We start from the raw sequence: 20563 nt of genomic DNA, 5'->3' as shown, positions 1-20563 counted from the left end.
CATTCTATTCTCTAGAGCAGGGTTTGGTAAGAGAGGTAGAATCAGTGATCGGGAGAGCAGCTGAGGGGCATTGAGTACAAAGAAACAAAGAAGGCAGAGATTGTGCCAGGAGAGCAGCGCAGTAGCCAAGGAGGGTGACGCAGAGCTAGCAAGGGCTCACACAGGGCCATGCAGAGGCAACCAAGTGCTGTAGCAGAGCACCAGAGGGGCCAGCGTAGCTGACGCAGAGGCTCCCAGAGTTGACGCAGGGCCTCCTAGGGCTGACGCAGGCCTAGAAAGGCTGACACAGGGCCAACATGAGATAGAGAGGGGCTGACGCAGTCCAGTTTGGCCAGACGCTGGGGTTGCAGAGCAGTTTTGTGCTGAGGAGCTGCCGGGAGGATTTTTTGGGGTTTCAGCCAAGATATTTATCTCAAACTGTGAGGTATATTTGCTAAGGAAATTCTCTGTTGGGTAGGCCAGTTTCGGCACCCAGATTGTACTCTGATATTGCTTAATAAGAAAACCCTCAGATAGTTGCACCGGTTTTCCCGCATTGGGTTTTTCCGGGGACATTGGTCCTAAAATAATGGTGTCATGTTGTGTGTTTGTTCTTGTTTCTTTTAATTGCTGATCTGTAATATGTTGAGCATGCATTGGTGTTTATTTTCAGTATTTACTTTGTAAATAACTTGTTCAAGAATAATAACAAGTAGGTAGGAATAAACCAGAAAAAGTGCATGAAGGGTTTCTAAACTAAGTAAAGTTAGAAACTTCAACACTAAGTACATCTTCTGCTGCACGGAAGATCCTTGATACAACATTGCCAATGCATCCCACATCTCTTTAGCAGTCCCTCTCTAGCGATGTGACATACCACTTGATCCTTTACTCCATCTAGGATCATCCTCTTGGCCTTCGCCATTTCTCCTCTGTACTTCTTCAGCAGATCTGGATCTACAGGCTCAACCACAACGCTGTCGACATAGGCCTTGAGAAAATGCTCATCTAGAAGGAACGACATCCTTGCCTTCCAGATGACATAGTTGGATGCCCCATCCAACCTGCCCTGATCTCTTAGCCCTGAAGCTGCCATATCTACCACGAAAATGTCGAATTGCTCCTTTCTGTCTCTTACTGCTGCTGCTTAGACAATAAGAAAACAAACTTCTTGGTGGGAAGTCTATTGAGGAAAAATTCCCTCACTGTGCTTCTCCTCTCTTTTCTGACATCTTTCAGCCCAGCAATCTGCCTGCTGAAAACTGTGTCCCACTAGCTCTTTCCTCACGCTGAGGCTCTGTGCTGCTCCCTTTTGGCACGACAAAATTTCGATTTGGAAGCCCTTCGTCTTCGTCGACTAACTCAGAGAGAGACTTTCTTCGAAAATTCAGCCCTCTTGGCTTGGACTACGCAATTCCTCTAGGGATTCGAACTACTACCTCCTGCAGCTATTTGACTTCCTTCTCTATTCAACGCTGGTTTCTCTGGCTCTGCTCTTCTTGTTTCACCTACAACTCTGATACCATGTGAAAATTCCCTAAACCGAAATCCCTACTGCAAGAACTGATGACATTTCTCCTATTTGTTAAATTCCTTTAAACCTAAGTTGCACGAAACAGGGAAACAGGTATGAGTTTCCGAAATGGGCATGGGTACGAAACGTGACCCCCCAAATTTTGGAAACGGGGAAACGCGATATATATATATATATATATATATATATATATATATTACAATTTAGGACATGTTAGAAATGTTATGTGCAATCATAAAGCATACATGATAGATTATAATTTATTACATTTAAAATTTAAACATTATGATTAAATTTACATCGCATTTATTCATGAATGATCACATAATAAAAATACCAATATTGGAATGTCCAAAATCAACCTTTAATATATATCCAAATCTAAAAATCAGCCTTTATTATATATATGAGGCCGCAAGTACAATAAAAACTATGAGGCTACAAGAACTATAAAGACAAAACACTCATCCTCATCATCATAATCCTCATAAAAAATAGAAGCAGAAGCATGCTCAACAGTGGATGGTGGTGCTAAAGAAGATGATGGGCCAATTCCACTTCCAGGCTGAAACTCAATATTCAGGGCAGCAAGAGAGAGATCCAAATCAGGATTTTCTGGATCTACATCCCATTCTTTAGAAGGACCATTGTTGTATTCTGGACCCCTACAAGATGTAGGGCGAAGGTTGGAGTCAACATAAACAAGATCCTTTGCCGTCTGTGAGCCCAACCTTTTGCACTTCACAGAATAAATAAAACCATAGGTGCTCCAATTCCTTTTTGTTGCTGAAGAGCTTGTCACTTGTGAAAGAACACGAGTGGCAAGGTTTTGCAGATGTACACCATTTGCTCGATGACAAATCCACCACCTAATTGGATTCATGGTGCTTCTCTCCTCCAAAGCTGATATATCTGCATAATCATCTAATCTTGCAACAAAACTGGCAAATTCTTCCTTTACCTCCGTGTGTAGATGAGATGGAAATATTCTCATAAGGGCTTTTTTCACCCCATGGCAAGCTCTTCATCAACAGAAAGTAATTGGAGCACTTATGGTTTTATTCATTCTTTGAAACGCAATAGGTTGGGCTCACAGAAGGCAGAGGATCTTGTTTATGTGCACTCCAACCTTCGCCTTGCATCTTGTAGGGGTCCAGAATACAACAATGGTCCTTCTAAAGAATGGGATGTGGATGCAGAAAGTCCTAATTTGGATCTCTCTCTTGCTGCCCTGAATATTGAGGTCCAAATTGGAAGTGGAATTGGCCCATCATCTTCTTCAGCACCACCATCCACTGTTGAGCATTGTTCTGCTTCTATTTTTGATGAGGATTATTCTTTTGTCTCTATAGTTCTTGCAGCCTTATAGTCTTTATTGTACTTGCAGCCTCATATATTAATATAATAAAGGCTGATTTTGAGTTTTGGATATATAATAAAGGTTGCTTTTGGATATTCCGATATTTTTATTTTCATTATGTGATCATTCATGAGTAAATGTGATGTAAATTTAATCATAATGTTTAAATGTAATAAATTATAATGTATCATGTATGCTTTATGATTGCACACACACACACACACACATATATATATTCGCGTTTCCCCGTTTTCAAAATTTGGGGAGGTCGCGTTTCGTACCTGTGTCCGTATCGGAAACTCGTACCCGTTTCCCCGTTTTGTGCAACTTAGCTTTAAACAAATTACTTGCAGTTTCCTATGACAAATATTGAAATACATACACTACAACCTTCACTTAATTAATTTATATACAGAAACAAGACATTGAGCAAGAAAGAAAATACAACACAATAACACCGTTATTTTTGGACAAATTTCCCCAGAAAAACCCAATGCGGTAAAACAAGTGCAACAAATCTGAGGGTTTTATTATTATGCAGTAGCAAATTTGAATACAATTCCTTGGATGCTCAACTAGCAATCCGATACAGAGAGAAACTGGACAAAACAAGTATTGAGATGCTCTCACCCTGTCACTAGAAGAATGTGAGTCTAATCACGCTGGATTGGATCGTCTGTGTCCCCTCTACGTGGCCTCTGTGTAGAACTACATAAGCCTCACGTAGTCTCTGCGTCCCCTCTACGTGGCCTCTGCGCAGAACTGCGTAAGCCTGACGTAATCTTTGCATCACCCCTGCTGGGAATCACATTGCTCCTCCTTTAGACCCTCTACTAGTTGGAAATTCCGAATATCCGCCTCTTGGTCTCTCACCCCGGCTCTCAACATCTAAAACTCGATTTCCTCAGTAGGAATTCGATCTCCCTCTAAGGCCTGTGTTGCCACTGCCTCAGCGCTGCATGGGCTAGCATCTACCTCTCTCTGGACGTCGTTCTGCCCTCTCTGCCTTGTACTCTCCAGCCCAGAAAAGCTTCCCTCTTCTGGATACTATCTCTACCCCTCACTGCAAAAGATCACTAAGATCACTCTAGCAATTGTTGCGCTGCCCTCTCTGAGAAATTTGATCTTCTTGATCTCTCTCGATGTGTCTTCCAAATGACCCTCAAGCCTCCTTAAATGATCTTCTCGTTGACATTCAATGGCCCATATTAGAAGCTAATCAATGGCTAAGATCATTTCTGTTTGATCCTCGTCTTCTTCTAAAAGTTACACCCACAGTTAGATTAACACCTATTAATTATTTAAAAAAAATACTTAATTATTTTAATAAAACTGTATCCGGGTGGAATTTCCCAAAACACTTTTTGGGTTCTTTGGAATACATGTGCCCAAGCCTCCCTACAAAATTTGAGACTTAGAGCGCATCCGGTGCTACTAGAAATCAACACATGGATCTTTGCAAAATTTACGTAAGTAACAAAGCTTAACTGGAGCTGGAATTTTTTTATAATAAGCCCAAGCAAAGTCCTCCCTTGGCATTTTCACTATTTAATGCTTACTCTGTTTATGCCCTAGGGCTTAGGGGCTGCTGCAGATCACATACCACCAATATGTGTCAATAAGCAAGTCCAAATTGATCTATAAATGGAAGAAAAATTGTACAACTTTTCCCTAAGCATGGGAGTGCCAACTATGGTGCTTCCAAACCTTGTTGTGTTTAGACTTGTATGATTCATTAGATTATGATTAAGCTCAATAATACTCTAATTGTCACAAAATAAGACAAAAGGATGATCTTGAGCAAAACGTAGCTCACCAAGTACATCTGAATTCCAAGAAAGATGCCTCTCGAAAGGAACTAAACTAGCATATTCAACTTAAGTAGAGGAAAGCCCAACCCCCTGTTGCTTATTGGAACACTATCAAATTGATCCAGAACCAAGAGAGAACAAATATCCTCAAGAGCACTACTAATCACATCACATGCCCAACTGACATCTAAAAAAAAATAAAAATAAGGGGACAAGTATATGAATCTTAACACCTCTGGAGTAGGAAATGCCCATGAGAATGGTGCCCCTAGAATAGCACAGATTACAATTATCGTTCTGCCAATTACTCTCATGAGGTTCTCCCATGTCATAAGAATACATACTAACCATAAAGGAGATATTTGACCGTGTATGTGTAGGATACAGAAAATTGAAAAGTAAAAACATGCATTTAAAAGGATTGAATGCAATAGCGAGACAACTGCAGATGGTTGTGGGGGTCTTAATTTTGTACATATACACAAACCAACATTTATTCTCATGTAGCAAACTATGGTGCTGCTGATTCTGAAACTGTTTTGGGTGGGATGAGCATGGAAGCTTAGAATACAGTTCTGTTATATTTTCTTCTGTAAATCCCATTTTCTCAAAGACATCCACTTAAGCTCCACTAGCTCCAAAATCTCTCACAACTTGTATTAGCCCCTTAGATCTCACATACTCTCTCCATCCCAGAGGAGAACCAGCTTCAACACTTAGTCTCTTCTCAATACTTGGAGGAACAATGACATCCCTATATCCTTGCAATTGTTCTTCAAACAATACCCAACAAGCTAAAGAGACCACTCTTATCTTCATTCATCCTTTTCTGAGTTTCTTGGCAGCAGTCTTGCAAAGGCAGAGCTCTTATCTAGTTCTAATCAAGATCTTTGTCAGAATTATCACCCACGCCCTCAATTGTTGTCCCTGCCAGGTTTGCAGCCAACTTTTGCCTAGATAGTGCAATTATGGATGGTCCTTTTATATATCCAATTGCTATTTTGTATGCACCTGCTATTTCATTGTAATCACCAGGTCTCAAGACCAACAAATTCAGTACAGCTCGCAGATCTGCAAGATGCTCAACTAGCTGGTGTGTTGGGCCATCTTCCACTAGACCAATTGAGTCATGGATTAGTATGTACCCACTCCACAACATTGCTGAGAGAAGATAGCCTCATTGAACTCTTCATGTAGTTTGAAAACACAAGGAAAATTGCTGCAAATGGGATTAACCCACTACCATGCAAGACAATTCCATTGGAGATCCCAGCCGTGGCATGTTCTCACAACCATAATGGATGTTTCCGCCCCATGACCTTTCTGGCCGCATGAAATCCTCAAATTCTTTTAGGTAGACTTAGGTTGAGCTTGCTAGGTCAGCACTTCCTCCCATTGGACTAGGTATGACTTTTGCAATTCGATTCAAGCACTTTTCAAAATACCCATGTGTTGCATCTATCTGGTCTGATTGCGAGAATCTCTGTATCCATATACCCAACCACACATAAATTATATGATGCACAACATAATTGAACTTAGTTTACAACAAACCATACAAAATCCACTTTGCCAAGCATGTCCATGTGTGGAATGGAGTCATGTGTTGGGTGTGGAAGTACCCTCTTACTAATCGACCAGACCAAATTAAACTTTGCAACAATTAGCAGCAACATCTATTATTATTCTGTATCAAGAAAAAATAAAAAGGCATTGTAATTTAGTACTTACTGGCAGAGCTAATTCCCAGTCACAAAGAAGTCCACCCTGAAGAAAGTCATGAATTTTTTTCCTTGTTGATTTGGGGTAGCATCAAATGTGCTCTAGCCATGAAAATTGGTGGAGAGGCTAAAGCATATGAGACCTCCAAGACCCAGAAATGGCTTGGACAGATTGTACCCAGATTGGGAGATATTAAAATAATTAATATTTTTAATGGAGTTCCTAAGTCTAAACTTAGGAAAAATAAAATATTAATGGGTATTAATATAAAACTGGGTTAGAAGGTTCCAAAAGTCACGGATCAAGCCAAATCTAATCTTAGTCGTTGATTAGAGATTTAATCTCGGTCATTGAAGAACCAATGAGAAAAGTATAAGAAGAGGCTTGAGGGTCAGTTGGGGAACACACCAGAGTGATTAGTCATTCATTTTGCTAGAGCGGGGTTGCTAAGAAAAGTTGAATCAGTGATCAACGGCGAGGGGTAGTGAGTACGGGACAAAGAGGCAGAGACAGTACTCAGAGACCAGCGCAGAAGCAGAGAGAGCAAGAGAAATAACCAGTATAGGCCACGCAGAGACCAGCAGAGACAACGCAGAGGCAGAGGGACTGTGTCATCCACGCAAAGGTTGTTGGAGTAACGCAGAGGGTCCCAGACGCTGCATAGTGCCTCAGAGGGCTGACGCAGGTCAGCAAGAGGCTAACAAAGAGGCCAAAAGGACCAGCGCTGACCTTCAGTTGTGCCGGAGAAGGTTTCGTGGGACAGGTTTTCAAAATACCAGTTTCCGAATATAGAGGTATGGTTGCCATGTATTTTTCTCTGTCGGGTGAGTCGGTTAGGCACCCAGTTGTACTTAGAAAAACTGCATAATAATATAACCCTCTGAATAACTGCAATGGTTTTCCCGCATTGGGTTTTTATGGGGACATTTGTCCAAAAATAACGGTGTCACTTGTGTGCTTGTTTTCTTTCAGTTGATGATCTGTAGATGTTGTGACTGTATTGTGTTTATTTCGGTATTTAAATGTATTAAATAACTTGTTTGAATTAAACAAGTAGAAGAAATAAACCAGCAGAATACAGATTAATTTTCTAACAGACAGACTTAGAAAATTCAACATGGTATCAGAGCGTGGTTGCAGATCACAGGAAAACTGAAGGCATCAGCTTAGCAGAGCATTTGCAGCAGATTCAACTGTCCCGAGTGACAGAGCTGATCCTTGCAGAAAGCGACAGAGGAAGGAGTGACGCAGAGGGACTGCGTCATCATTCTAGGCTAGAGAGAAGCAGCGCAGAGGTTGAGGAGGGCAGAAACAAGCTCACACAGAGCCACGCAAAGGCCGGGTGGGCTGACACAGTTGGCTGAGGGAGTTGTTTTGCCGATGCCAAGATTGCGCAAAGCCAAGAGGCTCATTCCTTCAGTAGCTAGGGCATAGGAGGCTGTGGGTAGTTTGTGGAGTGAAGCTGGTGGGGTACTATGGTTAGAATAGTACCTAATAGGGCAAGAACAAGGTAGAGGGAGTTGTTGCCGAGGTGGATTTCTAGCCAAGGAATCTGGAGCAGTGTTGCAGTTGCACAAGCGATTGGAGAGGAGCAACTTGACAGTTGGCAGAAGGATTTATAGGAGGAAAATCGGGACTTAGAGGGAGTCCAGAGAGAACTTCTAGACGGGAATTAAAGAGACCCAGCAGGAGTCGAACCGAGAACTTCCAGGTGGGAAGTCGAGAGACTTGGAGGAGGCGATAGAAGAGCAATGAGATGGTCGTGAATGGGCTGAGAGATCAGGACAGGATGGACGGAGCGTCCAACTTTGTGGTCTGGAAGGCCAGGATCTTGTCCATTCTAGACAGGGATTGTATCAAGGGCTTCTCGTTGAGAGTGATGGCTATCCCAGTTGACCCGGTAGCTAATGAAAGGTACGAGGAGGCAATGGCTAAGGCAAACTGCATCATCCTTGATGGGGTCAAGGATCATGTGGTACCACATATTGCTGAGAATGAAATGGCAAAGGAGATGTGGGACACTTTGAAGACATTGTACCAGCATACTTCTGTGCAGAGGAAGATGCTCCTGGAGAATCAGCGAAGGTCATACCAGATGCAGAAGGGAGAGCAGATAGATATCTTCCTTGGTTGGTTGAAGGAGATTTGTGACCAACTAACTTCCATAGGGGCCAAGCCGATCCAAAGTTGATGGTAAGGACCACACTAAACGCAATCTCTGAGGATTCGAAGACATTTGTCCAGAGCATACTGGGCAAGACGAGTCTTCTGGATTGGGAAGAACTATGGGTGACTATTCGCCAAGAAGAGATCAGACGGCTAACCAAGGTGGGGAGTAGCAGCAAAGGGGTCATTATCAAGAAGGACAAGGAAGAGGATGCGGCTCTAGCATCTGCGGGAAAGCAGTAGAAGAGGAAAAGGACCTCTCCAAGGTCAAGAGCTTCCATTGTGGGGAGCTGGGTCACTATGCGAACTAGTGTTTGAGGAAGAAGAGTAAGGGAGAGGCTTCTGACTCGAAGGCAGCACCAGCGAGGGTGAAGAAAGAAGTCGAGGAGGATGACAATTGTGCCATGAGTGCTCATGTGCCACTTGAGAAGAAGTGGAGAGACATCGAGCTATAGTCAGGAAGACTATATGTGATGAGGGGCAGGATATTTGATGTACCCAACCTCTTGGATTATACCTTGCTACGGGAGCCCCGAAGAGGAGTAGAAGGACTGGCGGATGTAGGTAGAGACGGATGCGGATGAAGCGGCAGAGAGTGCTATAGTGCAAGTGTCCCCAGATAGCGTGAGGCTAACAAGCTGCAATAGTGCAAGAGGCACGAGAGTGTTGCACCAGTGCAGGATGGCACAAAGAGGTGTGCAACGGTGCGAGATGCAAGGAGTTGTTGCAGCAGTGTAGAGGTCAGTAGAGGGAGCACTTGTTAGTGGCAGAGGGAGCTTCAGCATCGGGAGTGTTTCTAGCCTAACAGGGATGTCAGAAGTTGGGTGGATTAGTTACTTACTTCTCAGTAACTGAGTTGCAGTGCAGTAGCAGTTTGCAGTAGCACAATGCAACATGATGAGAGGGGATGCAATGCAGATGCAGTGTTGGGAGGATGGACGAGCAACAACACGGATGTATAGGGAGTTGTCGTATGGATGTAGCAATGGCAGAGGCAGGGCCATGGGCAGCAATATAGGATGTAGCAGTGCAGAGGATGTTGGGCGGGGAGGCCTAGCATCAACAGAAGGACCGATGCTGGACAATAAATGTGATGCTCAGTGTGGAGTATTACTAGAGCACAATCCTCGCTAAGAGGGAGTGTTGATTTGGGGTAGCAACGGGTGTGCTCTAGCCATGAAAATTGGTGGGGAGGCTAAAGCACATAAGATCTCCAAGACCTAGAAATGGTTTGGACAGATTATACCCAGTTTGGGAGATATTAAAATAATTAATATTTTTAATGGATTTCCCAAGTCTAAAGTTAGGAAAAATAAAATATTAATGGGTAATAATATAAAAATGGGTTAGAAGGTTCCAAAAGTCATGGATCAAGCTAAATCTAATCTTAGTCGTTGATTAGAGAGTTAATCTTGGCCGTTGAAGGACCAACAAGAAAAGTATAAGAAGAGGCTTGAGGGTCAGTTGGAGAACACACCAAAGTGATCAGTCATTCATTTTACTAGAGCGGGGTTGTTAAGCAAAGTTGAATCAGTTATCAACAGCAAGGGGCAGTGAGTACGAGGCAGAGAGGTAGAGACAGTACTGAGAGACCAGCATAGAAGCAGAGAGAGTGAGAGCAGCAGCCAGTCCAAGCCACACAGAGCCCAACAAGACAACGTAGAGGTAGAGGGACTGTGTCATCCACGCAGAGGTTGTTGGAGTGACACAAAGGGTCCCATAGGCTGCACAGTGCCGCAGAGGGATGATGTAGGTCAGCAGGAGGCTGACGTAGAGGCCAGAAGGGCCAACACTGAGCTTCAGTTGTGCTAGAGAGGGTTTCGTGGGACAGGTTTTCTAAACACCTGTTTCCGAATATAGAGGTATTGCTGCCGTGTATTTTTCTCTGTTGAGTGAGCCGGTTAGGCACCCAGTTGTACTCAGGAAGACTACATAATAATATAACCCTCTGAATAGCTGCACCGGTTTTCCCGCATTGGATTTTTCCGAGGACATTTGTCCAAAAATAACGGTGTCACTTGTGTGCTTGTTTTCTTTCAGTTGATGATCTGTAGATGTTGTGACTGTATTGTGTTTATTTCGATATTTAAATGTATTAAATAACTTGTTCGAATTTAAACAAGTAGAAGAAATAAATTAGCAAAATACAGATTAATTTTCTAACGGACAGACTTAGAAAATTCAACATGCCTCAACATGATATTTTTGTTTGTATATCTCTAGCATTGAGTTCCATTCTTCTAGTCTTTCTCCATATTTTTTCTGCATTTCTCTGCGTCACTAGCAAAAGTAGCCTACCGGTCATAATAAGCTAGATTAAAGAATGTGAATCATAAAGTACACAAAGGCATCTTTCAAAGAAGAAAAATGAGTACAATCAACTAGACATCAGCGAGATAACAATTAAAATAGGTGCTATAGATAAGAGCACTCTCTCTCGTGAAGTTGAAATCCTCTCTTACAATAATCAACTAAATACTAAATGGAGAAAACTGAATATTATATTATAAATCTCAAAAATAAAATTAATCCTCACTTTCCGATTAGTGGAATTGGCTAAGGATGAAAAATGCTTGTAACAAAGGAAATATTCAAATTTAGGGAAATCATTCATTTTGAGTAGTTCTCATGAAGCAAATTTGCCTTAAGATAGACACACACTCTTATAGGAATATCACGACAACTATTTAAATTCATGAGAAATTTAGTTATCACTAAGAGGACTGTTCATATTCATGACCAATTTGATAGCTTTAGATATACAAAAAAAATGATATTTCATATTTTGGTAGACTTACATTTGGAGTGTTTGGTGGGTGTATGCCAACTTTGGTTAGCACTCCGCTTGGAGCCTTTGTTGTTGACTTAGCCTAGGGTTTGCTTGTGGATTTAGTTAATGTTTTATTGTTGGCTTCACTCACCTATTAAATATATAAAAGAAGGAAGTTCCCTTGTAATGAAACACTCATAGAAAGCATGCCATAGAAAATTTTGGTTGGTGTAATGCTAGCTATGTGATAGATCTTAAAGATCGTACACTCACTCTTCTAACAAGGGTAGTCCCTGTTGACTGCATTGTGCTAGGGTTCTTTGGCTTGTGAAATGCAATTGAAGAGCATAGAGCTTGTGTGATGAAAGTGCTTTGGTTGTAACTTGGAGAATTGGTGTGATCTAGCGCATTGTTGAGCTCCTTGGATAGGCCCTTGTAGTAGTGGTTGGATCCCTTGCAATGCCTTATTATCACTGGTTAGAATTTACAATGACTGTAGATTCCCTAGCTAGGGTTTGGGAAGCTTGGGAGGAATCTTTGCTTAAGATAAGCTGATAGGAATTATTGTACTAATTTGGAATGAACTGAGGTATATTGCTTTATTTAATATATTGTGATAATAAGGAGATTCTACCATTGCTGTCCTAAATTCTCCTTTATGACTGTTTGGATATTCTGGTTTGTTGAACTAACAAGGTTGAAATGTTGAGTGATTTGGCATGCCTTAGTTGAAAACTTCAGCTATGAAATGTGTGTCATATCTTTTCTGTCAATTAATGTAATTTTCATATTATTTGCATACTTGATTAACTACACCCTACACCCTAAGGGTCGTTGTATTGATCCAGTTTTGGAAGATTTTTTTGTGGTGTTTATCCAGTTGAACTTGCCAAGACTAAGGTCTGCATATGTAAATATTTTAGTGCAACCCTAAGCTTGGAAGTCCTGCGTATAAATTCATGACCTCATTTAAAGTGAGGTGGCAATTTCAGAATTGGGCAGTTTTTCAAAATTTCTACAAATGTCATTAAGACATTGGGCTAGGCTAATAACGCCCAAGAAATATAATAATTCAGAGTGGTGTAACCTACTCCCCACATGGTAGGTGTAGAAGGGAGATGTTTCCTAACATCCAAGGGCATTGATTTCCCCACTAGAAAAGATGGAACTAATGGTGCCTTGTGAAAATGTGTGACTCAATTGCCCAATTGGTGATGCCTTGGAAGTTTGCATCTAACTGTATATGGTGATGTCAAGTAGCCCTAAGCATTCTCTTCCAATTCCAGAACTTGATTTGGAGTGTATTCCTTTTCTGGTCTAGTCTTTTACAGTCTACTCAGGTCACAATGAGTGTGCATGATCATCTCACCTTGTGTCTTGAAGACCGATGTAAATGTTTCCTTCTTTACAAGCTCAATAATGAGTACATTTTAAATAAGTATAACACCATATCTTATGATTCCAGTACCCATTTGACATGAAATTTTATATCAGCAGAATCATCTTTGACGAGATGAATCTAATGGTAAGGTTTGTTTTAAGCATGTATTGTTTTTGCGGTATATGGTCATAGAACACCGAGGACGGTGTTCCTCCAAGGGGGAGGCGTTGTAGTGACTCCGATTATTCTGCAAATATATTGATTATCCCAACCATCATGCACTCAAGTAGATATGGTAAATGTTGTCTTGTTTAGTTGTGTAAATATTGTCTACAACTCAAAAAATGGTAAATATACATATACGGCTTTTGGGTTATTTTGTAAATATTGCCAGTGATAAATATATAGGCCTCCTTGGTCACTTTGCAACAATGTGAATACTAGCTAGACATGTCCAAACTGCACAAGTGTGGTAAAGTGGATATATATGTACTTAATTATGTGTGTGAACCTTAAGTTGGGGAAATCATTGTCTTGGAGGTAACACTTAGATCCATGCAGTTTATTAAAAACTTCATGAAAAACATTGCAAGAAAAGGAAATATCTGACAGATGGCAAAAAATTCTAAAAACCTAGGACGGGGGCATTTTTGGTTGGTCCAGAGGAGTTGGGCTAGACTGGACCCTAACCAATCATAGACAGAGATCGAACAGCATAAAAAAGAGGGAATGGAGCGGGGAAGAAAAAGAAGGATTTTCTGTTGGGAGATAGAGAGGATCTATGCCGATATGGAGGAGAAGCAAGGGAGGAGATAAAGAAAAAAGGAAACAGAGAGCGTAGGTCAAGGCAGGAAATAAAAGAGAAGAGCGAACGGGAGACTTAGTGTGTGACAGCAGAGAAGAGAGGCACATGAAGCCTGGTTGTGCATCCTGTGTGGTGAAGAGAGCAGAACAGACCTGGACTATACCAGGGAACGAAGGACTTAGGCTAGCAACTCCCTTGGGTAAGTTGTTGACCCATACTCATTTAATATATAAATTTCAGAATTAATATTCCCTGCCTGCATACCAACTAATGAGTAAACCGTGGGTCTAACGTTGTGGATAAGTAAAATTACTATATTACAAGTTGGGGTGGGATTTAGAATCCTGGAATCACTGAATTGAAAGGTTTTTTTTCTTTATCTATGACCGTTCTGCCATTCTAGAATTATTTTAAAATAGAGAATCATGTTTCTCTCTGATGAAAGTTGTTTAATAGTGAATCTGAGACCAAACTATTTCTCTGTTGAAAGTTGGTTTTGAAACCAAACCGTGTTGTTTGAGAGGCAGTAAGTATAACCTAAATAGGGAATATAACTCTGCTCCAAGAGTCATGCACAACTTTTCTAAAAGCTGCATCTATGAACTATGAATATTTACTGGGTGAAATTAGCTTTGGCATTGAATTTGAAACCAAACTGTCTTTGCTGTAGGACTGTGATTGCAACTAAGATGGATTATAGCTCTACTGCTGAAGCCACGAAAAGTTTTGCTAAAAGAAGTTTCAATGAGCCACATTATTTCTCTGTGCTGATGGTAGCAGTGATTTGAAACTATGATTCAATTGTGTAATCTATGGCATGGATTAGAGCCCTGTTGTCAAAATTTCCTTTCTGCATTTCTTGGTGGGTGGAGGTAGCAGACCTCTGGTTGCCTTGGCTAATCATCTTTGCAGGGACACTCAAAGTGTGGTAGATCCTGGATTCCTTACACAGGGTGGGGTTACTGCAGCAACAAGTTCAGGGTGGAGGAAAACCTCTGGAGTCCCTGAATTGGGTGAGGATGGAGGTTTTCACCTCCAGAACCCCTCATTGGCTGGTGGGCAGACGTGGCTTACCTCTGGAGTCCCTGGACTAGCCTATAAATGAGTACTTTTTATGCTAGAAGGGTGGAGGAAGATCTTTGGAATCCCTGGGATAAGTGAAGGTGGAGATTTTCATCTCTGGAGCCCCTCATTGGCTGTTGCTTGGAGAAGAATTACCTCTGGAATCCCTGTACAAGCCCACAACTGAACATCTATGTGCAAGGCGGAGGTGGGACAGACCCTTCCTTGTTAAGTGCTCAGAACTAGTAAACTCTGGATTCCCAGCACTGTAAGGAGTTGCTGAGCAACTTCAGGGCGGAGGCAGATCTCTGGAATCCCTGGGAGCTGTTGGGTGGAGGAGAATTACCTCTGGAACTCCTGTACAATCCTATAGCTGAACATCTATATGCAGGGTGGAGGTGGGACAGACCTCTGGAATCCTTTGTCTGGTCATTGGGATAGACTGCACAAGCTAGGAGGTGGCAGCTGCATTGTTGGCAGCTTGTCAATGGTAGGGAGGAAAATTATGGACCTTATCCCAATGCTCGTTCTGAGTCACACAATGTTAGGTACCTTATTGACTGTATGCCTGAAATTTTCTGGGACAGTTCACCATGTACCAGGGACACTAGATTACGGTACTTCCTAATTTGCATTGTAGGAGGTGGATTAATGGGATTCTGTAGTCATGGATAAAATTGTACAATTTGGCACTGTTGTTAACCCATATGCTTAATGTACTTCCACAAGTCGGAGGATTTACACGTCATAGGCAAGTAATATACAGACTTCTGGGACAGTATTGCCCACAAGGAACCTTGACATGATGCAAAGTCTCAAGTCTTCTTAAATTTGAGTCACCAGGTAGCATGACTAGGCATTTAGAAAGACACCATCAGGGTGAAACTTCCCCTGTTGTCTTAAATGTGATTCATAGGAATGCTGCCTAGTGTTTTGAAGTCATCTGGAGCAACAAGGTTTGTGTTATGTACAGATTAGCATGATTGACTATGTTTATTGTAGTTTTATCTCTGTTGGGTTCCTAGCTTAAAATCTATGGACATAAGTCCTATCAAGTCACTACCTCTAATTTCCCTGTGTGAATTTCATTGATGTATGCCCTCTTTAAAGACTATACAAAGTGTTATTTGCCTCATATATACAGATACAGTAGGAAAGAGAAGTTTGTACTAGTTGCTGTAGCTATGTTTGGTTCCTTATTTCATAGGCAACAAGAGAAACTCATGACACTATGTGATCTCTATGGCTTCTAAATTATACTGACATCTACTCTTACTGCACAGTCATAACATGTTGCAATAATTAGGTGTGAATATCTAAGTGTGAGCAATATGCTGTCACCATAGCATTTTGGTTATTGTTATAAAGTACTGCCACACACTGATGTTATTTAAAGTCACGTTAGGATATCACTGAGCATGATAATGTGTGAAATCATTTAACTGCATTCATGGTTAGGTATACTGTTAAATATAGTTATTCAACTCAATGCTGGGTATGGAGTATTGTTATTTGATGGCTACGCAGGGTGTACTTTCAAGGAATTACAGTCTCTGGAAGTAACAATGCTTTAATTAAGGTGGGAAATTTGTTGTCTTAAAACAAGAGCTTAAGCAGGCATCATATGAAAAATCTATCCATGGGCTGTTTGCGTCAGCTAATAAGACCTCTATTATAAACAATGAAAGGTCTCTGACAGCGCACCAATCCTTAATTGTGTTAATGTAGGCAAAAGTCAAGCTAAACACAAAGCTAAGTGACAATACGAGTACCAAACTCAAGATCAAGCTGTGGCAGTCATGAACATAATCCCTCTCTTTCACTCTTTTTTCTATAAGGCTGGAAGAGCTTCTAATATCAGGGCTGCTCATGAACAGTGGAAAAATAACCCAAATCATATATTCTTCCAACAAAGGAGCACCACATATTATAATCATTTAATATGAGGTCCGTTCTAATCACATGTTTGTGGAAGAGACTAAAAGGAAGGTCATCTTCTCTCTGTATTGTTATCTCTAGGCCATCACATGTAGAATATTCTACACCTTTCTGACCAAGTATAAGTTATGTAGCAGTATTAGAACCTAAAAATGATAGATCCTTGTGTAGCTTCAATTGATGCAATGATGCTTCAGCCATATTGGCCGATTCCAAAAAAGAAGTGTTCAATAAGTAGTATATCATCTGAAAAGATGCCCTCCATGTGTTGGTGCCTTGAACCAATAACATGGAGATGTGTGCAAGGGAACCTATTCAAATGGATAGATACATCAATAGGTGGAGCACTTCAATGAAACAAAATCTACAATAAGTTGACTGGTTCACTTCTTAAGGAAGGTGCTTGTGCTTTTAAATATAGGCTGGAAAAGGTCAGTCTTTTGGCTGGAAAGAATACATGAACACAAAGCTTTAAATGATGGTTATTAAATCTTGTGAACGTAAACAGCTCTGGAACAACTGAGAGCTTTCCACTTGATGATGTATATGATGTGAGTGGGCATGGAAAGAATCTTCTTTCATTGATCTTCAAAAAAAAAAGAGAGGGCTGAAACACTTTCCCTGATTGAGTTTAAGCTCTAGAATCATGTCTACTTGACTATGTAAGGGATGTTGTGGCCTCTAGTAGCTTTGAACATTAGAAGATGACATTATTGTTGTGTTTTCAGATCTTGATTGCTGGAAACTAATTGGCTGAGGATGGTTCCTTTAAATTTGGCTGCTTGAGTTCTCATTGTTAAAGTACCAAGGTCACAGGGTCAATTTTCATCGATGCCCTCAGGGTTAGGCTCTGTTAATAATGGGTAGTAGCTCATGGTAAGAATAGTTATTGAATGTATGAGGGATCCCTTAGAAAGAAAAGATGCTAAAAAAAAAGAATTTTACCTTATTCTCATAATCTAACCATGGGAGTCGTTCATCATAGTAACTACCTCTGGTTAATAAGGGGGATATGTTACATGACCTCCACGCCTTCATCTCTTTATATGCTCATGTGTAGCTCCAAGGAGTTGTCTTGAGGGCAACTCTTTACCCTAGCCGACCTCTCCTATTGTTGAGAAAACCCACCAGTGATACAAATAAATTCATAACTTCATTTCTACTTCACATCTCTTGGTGTTTAATGTGTCCCCTTGCTCTTCTAAGGGTCCCTTACATCCTCCAAGTGTCAATTCAATCAAACTCCTTGTGGTTTTACACCCACAAGCTTGGGTGCAAAGCCTACACCTTGGGTCCTAAGCCCACAAAGCGAATTTTGGTGCTCCTTCCTCCAAAACCCCAAACCCTAGGGCTTGGAGTACCTCCCAAGCTACCAATCTCAATAGTGTGTTGCTGAAACAATATATCAGTGAAGAGCTTGGTTACTTATGACTGATTTTAGTATATCAACATTGTTATTCTTGTTGTCTTAATTATAAATATGGTGGTGTTGTCATAAAATACTCCCTTAAGTGTTAATTTGGGCATTGTCTACTCATTGGCACCAAAACCCAAAGAGATTACATCTACAGGAGTATTTCATAATACTGTTTGACAAAAGACATCACTAGTAAACAAACAAATTTATGAAAAAATACAGTGGGTATTACGTTTATCAATTGGTTTCATCCAAGACTTCACTGGGAAACTATACAAGCTCTGGAAAATGCAATGGACACTTCAGGGTTTTCCCAAAGAGGAATATTACATCTTCAAAGACCAACTTAGGTTCAAGTCTAAGATCAGTTAATAAATTTAGCTTAATTGTCATGAATATCACTGTCCCTTACAAAATATTAGGAAAACATTCCCTTCGTATGTGTTGAAATTTCTGCAGTGTTGTGAAAATCGCGATAATATCGCAATATTATCGTTTTATCGTGATTTTTTCCCGAAGCCGATATTATCGCGAGTAATAATCGCGGATTTTTTTTATACCTGATAATTTCGAAAAAATCGCTATTTTTTCCCAATTTATCGTCGAGGGTCGGTGCAACGCGGTTTTATAAGGGATGCCAAATGTTTGAAATGCAATTTTTTTTGAAAGAAACAAATAATTTTTGAGTGGGGCAGCTTAATGATCAAGTCTAGGCCCTAGTATTGATATGCTATTCATGGTAATGTTAAATTCTTAAAGTAAAAGGATGAAAATGAAGATTAATCCTTTTACTTAAATTTTTAACATTACCATGAAATGACTCAGGATGTTTGATAATGGTTCTGGCCTCATTGGATTTCATATGGAGAAAGTAGAATTTTAGATTTCATTCAAAATCCAACAGACTTATCAATTTTTCAGGAGTTCAGGATTGGGAGATTGTAATGTTTCCAGGTGACACCACCTGCCCGGGCTACCCCTGCCACCAGTAGAGGACATGGTCCACCTCCTATAGCTCCTATTTCTAGTTCTTCAGCTTCTAGAGCACAACAGTCTCCACTACCAACTCCACCAACACCAGCATCTACATCTAGAGGGAAAGGGAAAGTTGTGGCATTTTCTCGCAAGAGGGGCAGAGAAAATCAATAGGATCAGACTTTAGTTATTTTCTTCATTTTATTGTATATGACATTATGACATGATGAGATACATTATTATTTTTTTGTTGATATTTTGAGGTTGAGTTGGGACTCAGGAGTCAGGACTTACTATTCAGAACATGTTTCAATATTATGTGTGATTTTAGCACTAGAAATGATATTGAACATCTTATATATTAGTTCTTTTATCATATTTATGTGTCAACGTATTTATTTTATGTTGTAGATGGTTTAGATATTAAAAAAATTGAAAAAAAATGAATATTTTGGTACCAAACGATTTTTTCCCGATTATTTCCTATTATTTCCCAATAATTATGATTTTTTCCGATTTTTCCCTCGCGCCGATATTATCCCAATAACGATTAATGCAACATTGTTTCTAAGTATTACCCGTTAGAAATTTTATCTGTATTCTCTGGTTTATTTCGCCTACTTGTTTAATTACTAACAAGTTATTTAACCATATAAACACTGAAATAAACACAATACAGTCTCAACCATCTACAGATCAACAACTGAAAGAAATATACAAATACACAAGTGAGACCGTTATTTTTGGACAATCATCCTCAGAAAAACCCAATGCGAGAAAACCGGTGCAGCAGTTCTGAGGGTTTTTATTATTAAGCAGATTTTCTGGGTACACTGGGTGCCAAATTGGCTCACTCGATAGAGATAAAAAATCTCGCAATAATACCTCTCTTCAGAAGCAGATATTCGGAAAGTTTGCCCCACGAAACCCTCTCCAACAGAATCTGAAGCACTGTGTTAGCCTGAAACCCTTTGCGTCAGCCTTTTGAGGCTCTGCGCAGCCTCTCTGGCTCTCTGCATCACTCCTGCAGCCTCTGTGTGGATGACGCAGGCCCTTCTGGCCTCCGCGTAGTCCCTGCTAGCCTCTACGTGGCTCCCTCTGGCTCTGCATCTGCCTCTTGGCTTTTGCGCTGGTCTTCCGGCATTATCTCTGCCTCGTACTCACTGCCCCTCGTTGCAACTCTAATCACTGATTCGATTTATCTTAGCAAACCCCGCGCTAGAAAATCGAATGATTGATCACTTTGGTGTATCTCTAACTAACCCTCAAGCCTCCTCTTATACTTTTCCTGTTGGTCCTTCAACGACTGAGATTACATCTCTAATCAACGACTAAGATTAGATTGGCTTGATCCATGTCATTTAGAACCTTCTAACCCAGTTTTATATTAATACCCATTATTATTTTACTTTTCTTAAGTTTACACTTAGGAAATCCATTAAAAATATTAATTATTTTGATATCTCCTTAACCAGGTAGAATCTGCCTAAACCATTTATGGGTCTTGGAGATCTCATGTGCTTTAGCCTCTCCACCAATTTTCATGGCTCGAGCACATTCGATGCTACTGCAAATCAACACTCCCTCTTAGCGAGGACTATGCTCTAGTAATACTCCACACCGAGCATCACCCTGATTATACA

The 20563-nt window shown here is 40.6% G+C and overlaps 1 protein-coding gene and 1 pseudogene across 6 annotated transcripts in view; one reads left to right on the top strand and one right to left on the bottom strand.

Annotated features, from left to right (window-relative positions):
* The window catches only part of LOC149165228 (transketolase, chloroplastic-like), a 31588-nt pseudogene extending 20748 nt beyond the window's left edge, over positions 1-10840 (bottom strand).
* Positions 10841-13482: 2642 nt separating this feature from the next.
* The window catches only part of LOC149165227 (protein WVD2-like 4), a 64858-nt gene continuing 57777 nt past the window's right edge, over positions 13483-20563 (top strand). For all 6 annotated transcript variants that reach the window (XR_016260320.1, XR_016260319.1, XM_089431096.1 and 3 more), the window contains exon 1: positions 13483-13727. Coding sequence is in view for 2 of the 6 variants with exons in the window: in XM_089431096.1 (XP_089287222.1) it covers positions 13634-13727 (94 nt within the window). In the remaining 4 variants the exon portion in view is untranslated. The remainder of the gene's footprint in view (positions 13728-20563) is intronic.

The sequence above is a fragment of the Pinus tabuliformis genome, chromosome 5_1, assembly GCF_031772625.1.
Source record: "Pinus tabuliformis cultivar Carrire ecotype Pingquan chromosome 5_1, CPIR1, whole genome shotgun sequence".
In the NCBI taxonomy this organism is placed as follows: Eukaryota; Viridiplantae; Streptophyta; class Pinopsida; order Pinales; family Pinaceae; genus Pinus; species Pinus tabuliformis.
This window is presented reverse-complemented; position numbering and strand designations above follow the sequence as displayed.